The 12,709-nt window shown below is 37.6% G+C and overlaps 1 protein-coding gene across 8 annotated transcripts in view; it reads right to left on the reverse strand.

Annotated features, from left to right (window-relative positions):
* ABLIM2 (actin binding LIM protein family member 2) overlaps positions 1 to 12,709 on the reverse strand; it is a 125,136-nt gene that overhangs the window by 67,652 nt on the left and 44,775 nt on the right. For all 8 annotated transcript variants that reach the window (XM_088540012.1, XM_088540014.1, XM_088540011.1 and 5 more), the window contains exons 3-4: positions 9,890 to 10,073; positions 2,754 to 2,869 (exon numbers count right to left, since the gene is read on the reverse strand). In XM_088540012.1, the coding sequence (XP_088396138.1) occupies positions 2,754 to 2,869; positions 9,890 to 10,073 (300 nt within the window). The remainder of the gene's footprint in view (positions 1 to 2,753; positions 2,870 to 9,889; positions 10,074 to 12,709) is intronic.

Raw genomic sequence — 12,709 nt, forward strand, 5'->3', positions numbered from 1 at the left:
TTCCTGAACATTTTCCAAATTTTTTACTATATCTGGCTAACTTTCTATATATTCTCATTGGTCAAAATTTGATATGCCCTGCTCCAGATACATGCACAGATATCTGCAAGGACATGTGCACTTGCAGCTATTTGTGACTATACTATAGCTTTTCCCTTTCATGATACTGTTCTCCACACTGCGGATGGATCACACCGGGCTACACTGAAAGTGGGGATGTGGAGGACGAAGAATGGAAATGGTCAGCTTGGACGAGGAAGATATTTACATGGGGTCCTGACAACATAATGGCACAACTTACTTCACAGGAAGCTCAGTTTGCTGTTGGAGAAGTTGTAGTATTTACTGATCTACCCCTGCCACTATAACATCTTTGGTGAAGCAGAGCTGATCAGGCAGATGTGAGAACCAGATCAACTTCCTTTAGAAGCCCAGGCTACTCAGTGGCAAAAATTATCAAAGTTTTGACCAAAGATCCTGATCCAAGTGCCACTGTAGCCTGAAGAAAGATTGCTTCCATTTCTAATGAGATTTAAAGCAGGCCTCATCGGGAGTCTAAATACTTGCATGTGTTTAAGATTTTATTCAGGGAAAGGCTAATCTTCTCTTTTCAAGGCTCAAGTTTTGCCACAAAGATCCCTTCCTTCAAGGGAAGATTTGTCCATGTAGGGTGAAATACTCTAATATGCAACAAAACTAGAATTATAAAACCAGAATTATACTTTGCCTAAGTGCAGAAAACAAAATCAACTGGAAATAAAGCTGTAGGCAATCTGCAGTAAACATGAAGAATAGCTAGCCCAGAAGAACAAGCAGTTACTAGATCTTGTGTTCTGTCCTCACTACTAGCCAGACTTCAGAAAAAAAGAAGATATTTTAGTCAGCATTCATGAAAGCTTTACTTGAATTAAAAGCAAAATATCTGATTTGGAATTTGAGCACAAGGGTTGGGCCACCTCTTCTCACAGGCAGTAACTTTACAGAAGAAAAGAAAACTTACAGATATTTTGATTCAATAATATGTGGGATACACACATATTCCCAGAAGTTTGCTCTTAGGCAACAGTGACAAAAATACATTTTAAACAAAAAAATCCAATAAGGAAATTTTGGTAGTGAAAGACAATTGTGTAGGTGTTTTCTTGCTCCCTTTTTTTTGCATTAAAACATGACAGAAAAAGCTACTACTGGTACAAATACCTTGACATGCACTGGATTGTTGGCCCAAAGTACAAATCTTGCTGACATGAGCAGTAAAGTTTTGTTACTCAGTTCATAGATAAAATTATTACACATCATTTGTCTGAAAAATAAACACGGATTTCCAAGAAGAGACAATTAACTATCTTTTCCCTCATGACATTGGTGTGTATGTGGGGCCATGTTACAGTGCTGTGCCAGCCAAGCCCTGTATGATTATAACAACTCAGTTCTAGCATTTTGCTGGATGCTAAAACAATTTGGACCTCTCCGTGGATGGGACTAGCTAAAGAGCTGCCATTTTAGCAACTGCATCCTCAGGGGCAAAGGATTTAAACTGGGCAAAACAAAGTACCTTTAAAGGATTCTGTATCACAGATAACCAGATAATTGAATGAACTTCTGTCAGTACCCAAGCAAGCAAATAATTTCCATTAAAGTCGGGATTGATTTTCCCATGAGAAAAGATGATACATACAGATGACAAGTTGTTAAAGAACTGATCTGGAAATGCAGCCAGCCAAGATGGAACAGACTCATAGCTTCTGGCTGAAGATGATCTACCAGAGAAATATTTGGCAAGAGAAAGCACCTAAAAGAGAGGGCCATCAATACTCAGAGCAGCATTAGCAGGAGGAAAACCAGCACAGTGTCTCTCACACAGCAGCCTTTGCTGACAAATTGAAGAAAGGAGATGGTGAAGACTTGCAGAGGGAGGGAGAGATTTCTCACTGGAGGGGGCTTTATTCTTTATATACAAAGATAATGCAATTTATTCAGTCACACTGAATACAGGTTGATGTGATGTGACAGTCATCAAAAATAAAAGGTCTTATTTCTGTCTTTGCTGTTTAATTAAGTTTTTTTTAGCTGTTTAACTGCTCTTTGGAAAAGGCAGTGGTTGAATGTTGTAGTGTGGCAGCTTCTCAAAAACAAATCAACCTACTACCAAATAAAGAGAGTCCAGAGGAAAAATGCAAATCTCAGACAACTGTTTCACTGCAAAAAGTATGATATGAATGGACTATTCTCCAGCTCTGTTAGGTTTGTATCTCCTGATAGCACATACTTACTACTGAGGTCAATGCAAAAGTCCCTTGGGTCACTTTGCATATACCAACCCCCCATACAGTATATGGATACGTAACTATGTCACTGACATCTTTGGATCAATCCTGGAACACATACAAAGGACAAAAATCTCATGATTTTATTTCAGCTGGAGCTGGACTAAATCCACAAAAATATTAGCATCTGCATCACTTCTTTTCTAAAGACATTTTGCTTTAATCTAGTTTTAATCAAATGTTCTGTGTGTTCCTGTTTATGCTTAACTCTGCAATGGCTCCATTTTGTGTCTTTTTAATATCAGACTTACTGCCATATATTTTTTCATATGACTGTTGTCTTGACTTCTTGACTGTGTTGATGCAGTCTTCTTGATTTCTTGCTGCATTTAAACAGCAGAGTGGTAAAGCCTCTCATTTCAAACCATGCTAGTTAAAAAGTCACAACAGAAAAGAGCAAAAAAAAAAAAAAAAAATCTTACTTACTTCGCAAATTCTGTACTGGGAAAGTGCCACTGCTACCAGGAGGGGAAAGGGAACACTTCTGGCAGATGCACTCTTTGCCATTAAAAGTCACCCTGTCGCCTGCGGGAAAAGGCAACCTGCAACAGAGGAATCAAAAGTATCAAGCTCAGCTTCCCATGTCTTTATTGAAATGAAATATATTCCCATAAAGGAACTGATTATTATTCTGATTTCTCTTCCCCTATTCACTCAGTTCTCATTCACGAATTTCATTCATATTGGAGGCTAAAGTATCAAAGGGACATATCAAACAGGATATTGCAAACAGGATATTGTTAATGTGACACGGGAAAAAAAGACACAAAATCACACTGAGTGCTCATGTCAAAAACTTTCTAAGAAATGTAGGAATGCTTGATCATGAGATTATGAACAGAATTAATTAACCAATTACAACAAAATTGCAATTATAGAATAATAAGTACAGGCAAATATAATTGCTTTTACACTGGTAGGATTGGTAGGATGCTGCATGAGGGGATGACTTCTCTTAGTCTTTTGAAAACACAACTGCGATCAGGACTTGATCCTCCTAGCTGTGATCATATCAAAGTCCTTCTCTTCATCTATTTGCTCAGAAAACAAATGTCTGCGTATACTTGCAGGAGAAAAAAATCCCAGTTATAAAAATGAAAGCACATACATTAGTTGCTTGTTCTACTCAATAGCTCTCCTTACACTTAATTAAAACCTTCCTTTTTTATCAGCTTCCCTAAAAGAAAAAGCTTTTCCCCATGAGCTTTACCGTCCAGGCACAGAAACTGCTGAACTTTTTCTGAAAAGAGCAGATGGAGAAATCACTTTATAATACAGTAAAGGATGGTGAGGATTTAGAAACACATTTCACTTCACCCAAAGCTCGTGTCAAAATAAATCCCAAGCAAGCTATCAAAATATGGGTTAAGTGGGGCATAACCATAATGCAGGCCTTCTGCCTTGTCGGGAATTCCAGCTGACCATATTATTTCATTAGCGTTTCACTACAACTGCATGACACGTCCCAAAAATATTAGCAAATCATGCTAAATGTGAGGTTTTCTTTTATATAAAAACTGCACATATAGTTCTTGCTAAGCACATATCCCTTACTTGTCTCACTCAAACAGCTTTAGGGTGGTTTATTCTACATTCCCACTCCACAGGTGCTTCCTGCATAAACAGGCACCAAGTGCTGCTAGCACAGATCCAGCAGTCCTAAAATTCTACCAGTTTTGGAGAGGATTTTCTAGCATGAATTTCGCCCATTTAGCCTGATACACAATCTGGCAGCACTGCCTCTAGTTTAGCAGCTGGGGTGCTATGGAGCTCTGGTTGTGAACACATCTGCCCTGGATTTCTGCAGGCCAGCAACAGCAAATGCGCGTGTTAACATTAAAAAAAAAAAATCACGTTTTCATGTTTTCTTGAATTAAACGATACGGATCCACCTGAAAAAGCACAGGTCAAGCATTTTTAACACTCCCAGAACTGAGACAAAAACTAGCAACAGAGCTACTACATGTTTTTAAGAAGATACCTGGCCTTGATTTATAGATAGCCACATATTTACTATGAACTCTGATAATCTACTCCAAGCTACACCCACACAAAAACAGCCACTTGCTTCATAGATACAGCCATGCAGCTACCTCGTCAAATCACTACTTTGAAACCTTGCATTCTTCGGGGCAGTAGCTTTCCCTGGGCAGTTCAGAGTTTGCCTCAACCCTCATGGAGAACAAGACTGGAAAGCAGCTACCCTGATGGGCTCTCTCCTGAGAGATGTCAGTAAAAGGGCAGATTTTTCCTCAATTAACAATCCTGGAAATAGTAAAACACTAGAAACCATGAAGAGTTGATTGCTTTGAAATAGTACTGTGACTACAGAAAAATATAGTATTTATTATATTTGAATAAGTAGTCAGAGAGAAAGTTAATATATTTTGTTGACTCCATGATTTAGTTAAAAAAAAAAAGAACATTTGAACACAGAAATACATCTGAAACAAACACAGTAAACATTAAGCTAAGCACAGGTAGGGAAGGATTACTTTGAATTAGTTCAACTGTGCTATGCATTAGGCAATTTGAAAAAACACAGATTGATAAAAGTAGAAGAAAGATAATTTACCTCCCATGGCACAGAGAGATGACACCTACAAAATATGCAGATATTCACAGGCAGCATAACATCAGGCCTGATTTGGGGGTGAGGGAGCTGGGGTGGTGTTTAAGCATCCCATATAGTGTTTGGTTTATTTCCTGAAAGTTTAATGACCAATGTGCTCAGGGGGCAACAGGGGGCAACAATTTCACTTCTCTTAAGTTTTCCACATCTGCAAAAAGTTCTAGAGAAAGAGAAAAGCCCTCCTTGGAAGTTTTTAGCAAGGTCCAGGCTTTCGAAGTCACAAATGAATCCTGGCAAGTATTTCACTGCCTCACTGTTTGGGAACGTAAAATTTGCAGACAACATATTGGCCAATATTTCTGCAACCCTTGACTTCTCTCTTTCACAAGCATCTGGGTTCATGGATTTTGAAGCCATCAAGAACGAAGGCACAACAGAAGGTGGCAACAGTCAATTAACAAGGTTTCAGTTTCTGAGCTCTTTAACTTGCAAGCAGGATTATATATAGCACTGTAGGTTAAGAAACAGTATATCCACCATGGAATATAATGACATCTCACAACTAGTTGCTAGATGCTACTCATACTTTTAAAAATATGCAGTGTGATCTCTCACAGTCAGCTAATTTTCTTTTTTTTTTTTTTAGATGAAAATTAAGAGTCTGTTTAAAGCAGCTCTCTGAAATGACTTGAAGGATTTTAATATACTTTTTGGTATACCTTTATGATGGCATACCTTATGACTTGTGAATTTTGTCTCATCCACCATCCTGGAATATTTGTAAACCTAGCAACAACATAGAAGCTGGCCAACAAAATTATATTGTAAAACACCAAATGCCCATCAGCCTAGTTCAGTGTAGCAGAGGGCTGACACAAAACAGTAAATCCTGGTCTCATCCTTCTCCGTGCTGCTCATCAGCTATGGTCAGATCATCTGAGCTTTCCGATCCAAAAGAAAAAAAGAAATTTCCAGAGATGACGGACAGCCTTCTGTTCTGCCTCTCTTGCTGAACAGCCAATTCAATATAAGAAAAACGAACAGAAATATATTCACTTTAAAAGACAAAATGCCAAGAACACCCAATCCAATTTCACAATTTCTACCTGAACATTCAGATGAAGAATGAGGTTCTATAAGAAGTATCCAGCACTGTTTAAGTGGAAGCCAAATGCTTTTGAAAGACAGCAGTAAAGGAAAGAGAGAGCAATTAAAATGTTTTAGTCCATAAGAAGTCTGATGTAGCTGCTGGTTTCTAGGAAGAGCTGCATTTAACTTCTAGTTTTCCTGTATTGTCCTAATTTCTTAAGATATGCTTAAACAAAATCATCTGGGCTTCCTTCTAGAAATAGCAGGGTTGCACATGGGGCTAAAATCTTTTTTTTTTTTTTTTCCCTCCACACTTTATGCAGTTTACTGAGTTTATATATTCCACTAAATGATCTTCTTGAAGATGAATACCAGTGGATGCAGAGAAGATTTAGATCTGGATTTGGCACCAAAAAAAAAAAATCCTTAACGAATATATGCCTATGCCTTTTGTCTCTCCATACATTAAACTTCATTCACCTCTACATGGCACATATTTAAATTCTATCAATGTGCTGCTTCAAGAAAAAAAAACTTCCTAAATTCAGATAAAATATAGAATTTAGAATGCGAAATCTCTTTAAAACAAACATGAACTTGTTCTTAACTTGGAACATATATGCTAATTTATCATATAGTTAATCTAGAACCAGTTCATTTATTCTCTACATTGTTTATGTCACACGATGCTCTACTTTTCTGTTCTTTAGTTAAGAAAACTGCAATTGGAGAAAAAGTGATTATATACTTTCCTCTAATTGGGTGAATAAACACTTCCCCATTCTTTAGTAGTCATAAAATCAAAACCCAGACTTTTTATAACTTGTGCACATATACCATGTCAATACCACTGAAATCTAATGTGGACTTAATGCATAGTTTAACCTTACACAGGCTGTCTACCCTAGATGAGCCTCACATTATTGCTTAATACATTTATGCAATTCTTGTAACACACAGAATTCCCATGAAAGTTCCTTTTTTCCTATTTTTTTTTAATTTAAAAAAAGGTATATTTATCATCATAGATAAAATTTCCCATTGCTTTTGGCAGGTTCTGTTTTCTGGCCTTTCACATCCAGCATAAGGTGAGCCATACAGTTCTATCTCTGATAGACAGATAAGAATTGTGAATAGTTTTAGTAAAACTCAATTTCTATTGATACGGATAGCCTTAATTTCCTCTCCCCCCTTTCGCTTTTACAAATGTGTGGACCTTTCAGAGGAAACATCTTTGGAATCCCTAGGAAAAACTTCCTTTGGAAGATGTAGGCCCTTCCAATTAATCGAACTGCAAGGAAAAGACTGTTTATACTTTTCCTGGGGATTCAAAGTAATGAGGGATTCATCTGCATTTTTGAAACTGTTATGTTCTATTCATCCCAAGTTTTATACACTATCATCATGAAACACAATAGGAGAGAACACTCAGCTCAGGCTATAAACAGCACCGGGAGAAGAGGGCTTAAGCCCTCAATCTTTTTGCTGGCAGAGCTACCATGCAATTTAAATCTAACTTTGTTTCACTAAGAGCCAACTGGTCAATGCAAGAAACAATCACACAAGACAATATATTATACTGTAATTTTGATAACCGGACTTTCACATCTGACATGAATACTGCTTCATTTTTTCACTCTTGGACTGGGGCAATAGTATGAGCAAGGACAGCCCTACTCTGAGCTATTGAGGCATAAGGCACTCAAAAGCAGTAATGTTGGTACCCTCAAAAGAGGAGCATGGCCTGTGTTACTGGCTTTTTCCCAAAGGACTAGTTAGCTGCAGGCATATTAGATTCTCTGACTGATTTTACCATCTGAAGGAATATACACTTCCCACCAGTTTCTACTCAAATCTTATCTTCTCTGAAGATGAAGGAAAAAAAAAAAAAAAAAAAAAAGGAGTTGCAACTGCCACTGGTTTGCTTCAATGCAAGAACAGTTTAGAAGTGTTACTTTCAGCAGCCAGGCAAATGTGCACTATAAAAGTGCTTTAAAATCCTGTAATATTCTCAGGACCATTTTCCTGAGTGCAAAGTGCCCTCTTTACCAAGTTCAGTTTTATAAGGCAATGCCAGATGCATTTTGCCAGGTGCCTAATATGCTCCACTTTGGACCCATAATTTAAGGTTCCTTGCATTAGAAAAAGGACCCAAATGATACGTCTGACTCTTTCCTACAAAGAAAATGCCAAGCAAAATGCCAAGTGCTTGACCATTCTGTCCCACAAACCAACTGTCTATTTTCTGGGCATTTTTCTTTAACAAACAAACAAACAAACAAAAACCAAAACAACAAAAACAGAGATTTTGCTGCTAACTCAAATGTACTTACAGTCTATCCACCTCATTTTCTCTAGTCATATCACTCAGAATAAACAAATGCTGATGATGTTTAGGCAGGACACTCCTCCGCACAAGAAGTATAAACTGTGTTTGGCTTGCAGAGACTGGATAGTTGAATTAACGCTGATTTAAAGCAGTTCTGTTGAGCTGCTCCATAAGCCAGGGTTATAAACCCACCAAAAGATACTAATTGTATCCTGTTGGTCAGATGGACATTAGTTGGCTCTGAAGAAAATGATAAGAACATCTGTGTCTTTTTAAGGAAAGTGTTGGAAGCAAGTTTGTGTCTTTTTACCGAAGATTGAGGTAGCAGAAACTACAAAGTTCATCAGCAGAATGAAACCTGACATTTACACATGAAGGATAAGGAAAACCTTGTAAAAATATTGCTGTATTGAGAACTTCATTTTTAGAAGTGTAGCATAGCTTTAGCATGTCTTGGTTACATATAATTATTTCCAACATGTTCTAGTGAGGATTTTCACTGCACTGCAGCTGAGCTTGCCTTGCTAGGTACTTTGGAATTTGTTCTGAACTCCAAAATAAATATGCCACATGCCCCAGAAAGCTCCAAACTATGAGCTAAAGAACTGGATAAAGGTAGCAGCAGATTATATACCAAGTGAAACCTAAATCAGGCACCAAGTTTCTACGTGGAGTAACACAAGGTAAATAATGGACTTTGTGACAAGTCCTAATGTAGTGGCTAGAGATGTGAGTACATTTACGGGAAAATGGTGACAAGGAGTTTTTATTTTTCTCTCAATTGTAGATTAAGATTTCACAAAAGACACTAGTGATAGGAAGAAAGGCAGAAGGAAATAACTGTGCCGTTTTGCAGAACAGCCTGTAAAATGGACAAGCTGCAGAACAAGAACTCACAAGAACATTTACTTTGTGAGCCTCCCAGTCAGCCATTTAACTCATCCTATCTCCCATTTAAAAATAAAGAAAAGCTTTTAGGGTTTTTGTTTGTTTATTTTGTTATTTTTACTCTTCATGTTTGCTTACATCAAAACAAAAAATCTTATATGAAACAAAGGAAAACTTATACTCTGTTTGTCACCTACACAGCACTTGTGACACTTGGTGCAATCCAACACATACATAAGTGTGGAGACGGAGACAAGGACCTCTCTGCCCTTCAGTTTAAATGATTACCACAATTTCTAGGAAGCAGCACAGTAATATTTCAGACAGCATCTACCTATACAGTATCCACTGAGCTTAGCATTTCAGTATCTGTAATTTCAGTGGACAAAACATAAAACAGAAGAATAAGACAACATTTGTGATTGGGATAAACCTCTCTGACAGTGAAGGCAATGACAATTTATCAAGCACCTTAACAACTAAAGCATACGATACCATAAGGCAGAGGGGGAAAAAAAAATGGAGTAATTGATGTACTCAGAATTCTAAAATTGTTGCTGGTTCTTAAGGAATATAGACCTATCTTTTACATCTATGTGCTATGAGTTTGAAGATTTGGCATTGGACTTTTCTTTCAAAATCTATTTTTTAAAAATGAAATACAACTCCATGTAAAAAACCTACCTGCAAACAGCACACACAAAACAGTCTGGGTGATAGGTTTTGCCAAGTGCTGAGACCACTTCTCCCTCAATGAACTGATCACAACTGAAGCACCGTGTGCCATAGAGTCTCTGATAGTCCAAAGTACAGATGTAGTCTCCCTGTCTCACAAAAAATCCTCCTTGAGCCAGGTCACATCCACAAGCTGCAGGAAGAGAAAAGGCAGACTCAGAAGGCTGAAAAAAAAAAAAAAGGAAACTATCTCTATAATAATGCTTTTTTTCAACTGCAACCAGTACAGTTCTTAGCGTTAATATTTAAGCACTTCAACTTAAGGGCTTATGATCACAGAACAGTTGCCTCTCTGAAAAACATTGCTTGTACAGTAAAATATAACAGTGATGCACTACATACAGTAACAATCTGAATTCATTCCATATAAAAATATAACCTCAGTGCGGAGGCTGTTTGTCCTTAGAAATCCAGTGCAGTGCTAGAATATACATTACTCATTTATATTTAATAGGTTAAAGGAAATGTATAAAAGATACAAACCTTCATAACCTAAAGCAGTAATGTTATAAAGAAATGTCTTCTAAGACTTCTCTAAGATTGCCTGATATTTCTCCTGGGCATGACTGCGGTTAAAAATACTGCTCTATCTAAACAGTCGCTCCGATGCGCATGGGAACCACTGTAAACTTCCGTGACAGCTTTCAAGTTGTTTTTTTTTAAACAGATCCTATGTTTACTTGATAAGCATCACACACCAACCACAAATCAGAAGGATCTCCAGAACCATCTGCTCCTGGCAAAAGTAGAGTTTTCAATCCTAGCTGTCACCTTATATTTTTAAGGTTACATCTATAGGGAAGGGTAAAAGAAGATTAACAAGGAGCTTGTGAGATGTATTTTCTCCAGTGCACCAGGGATGGGGCTAGGATGGTATTTTAGGATTATAAAATGGGAAAAAAGGCCAACAGTCTGAGCGAAACTGTACAAAAGTAGATAGAGAAACTGATTATCCTCTTTGGAAACAGACTTGATTGGATTTATAAGGAGGAGTGAAATTCAAAATGGGGATTTTGCTATAATGACTATTATTTACACTAAGTCACATCATCGTGCTTGTTGCTACGTCCTTCTACTCCTGGCCTTGTGTAGGAGGAAGTATCTCCAGTAGCAAACAGCGCTTACAGTCAAGCAAGGCTGAAATGTGAATTAAATGGACAAACATGACAGGTGGACACTCCTCTCCCTGCTGTTGGATGCAGAAGAAAAGCAGTACGGTTGCTTATAAAAATTCTATTAAACCTACAAAAACACTGAATTGTTGTTTAGTGCCTTGGACCAAAAATCACAAAGCTACTCAGATGTCTGAAGTTCAAGATCGGGACTTCTGCTTCAGTACCTGAAAGACCACAGGTGCCTGGGTTTTTAGAAGTAAAGCCTCTCTACTCACACCTAAGCCCATTTGTAATTCCAAAATCAGTCATCTCATGAGAAACGAGACCAGCAAAGCACAAAATGACACATATAGCATCAAAACCCTTATAAAGTCTAGGATCCCACCAAAACCACAACCGAAGAGAAAGAATCACCTGAATTCTCTGTCAATCTTCCTAATACTCACAGACCACAGGACATCTGGCCTCAAAACCCCCTTTAAAATCCTGAGTGGACACCTAAATTCCTTGTGATAGAATCCCTTTCCATCTCCTTTGAGATGCCTCTAGCCACTTAAATGAAGGAAAAACAAACAAAAAACACAATCAAAAAACGCAAAAAAATAAAAAGCAACACCATAAAAAGCAGAATATATGGCAGAATATGGCAAAGAACTGAAGAACCAAGAGATTAATCAACTTTTCTTCTTCAAAGATCAAAATAATTCCAATTTTATGTTCTTTTCATGGAAAATGTCAGTTAGATGATTTCTCTTGCAATGTATTCTCGACACATAGGCTTAAGGTATTTACATTAGCTCTTTTCCTTTTCAATATTAAATAAAGTCTTGATTTTAACTTTTAGTAGGGATGTGCACTTCAAACACGCTCTTCAAAACTACAGCATAGCTTCCTAAATGTTATGGGTTTCTTTTAGTCAATATATTTCCTTTAGGCATGTATTGCTGTGACAGAAGCCTAAGTCAACTATGGATTTAAGGAGAACGAGGAGCTTGCTGAGCTGATATTAATGATGGCTAAAGCAGTTATAAAATGTATCATGTTGTGTTTAAACAGGAGATTGACATTGCAGAGCAGAACATAAAGTAAGATGTTAATGGACTTGACAGGTTTGGAGTGAGTAGGGGGAGATTACTTCCCTACAGAATATCTCCTTATGTCAGCAGAGGCAAATCTCACTACAGCACAAGCAAGGAAAGCCATCGAGAACCAATTTTGAGTTTGGATCTTTAGGCTTCTCGCACACTTTAATTTGGATAGCAGAATTAAGGTTAGGGCTTATTTCCTACACAAGCTGTGCTAATACCTGTTACTGTATTTTCCAATTAACGCTAACGGATTCAGCCTGACAGTCCCAACAGGTCCACTGCAAATGAGCTGCACACGGAGGCACTAGGTTCTTGTAGCACCTTGTGTTATGTACGACAGTGGGATGATAATGATAATCATGCAAGAGACAAGGGGACCATGAGAAGGTGAAAAACAAATCAACATCGTACTTGTTCCACAATACAGAATCAAGGATTTTATTCCTGAAAAAAAGCTACTGTAAGATACCTGACTTTCTAGATTAAAACGGGGGTGAACTCTGTGAGACACACTCTTGTCTAGCCACAGTTCTAGAACAAGAGATATGATAATTAAGAAAAGAATT

This window comes from Tinamus guttatus, unplaced genomic scaffold (assembly GCF_059628265.1).
Source record: "Tinamus guttatus ecotype Peru unplaced genomic scaffold, ASM5962826v1 Tinamus_guttatus_pri_ptg000052l, whole genome shotgun sequence".
NCBI classification, from domain to species: Eukaryota; Metazoa; Chordata; class Aves; order Tinamiformes; family Tinamidae; genus Tinamus; species Tinamus guttatus.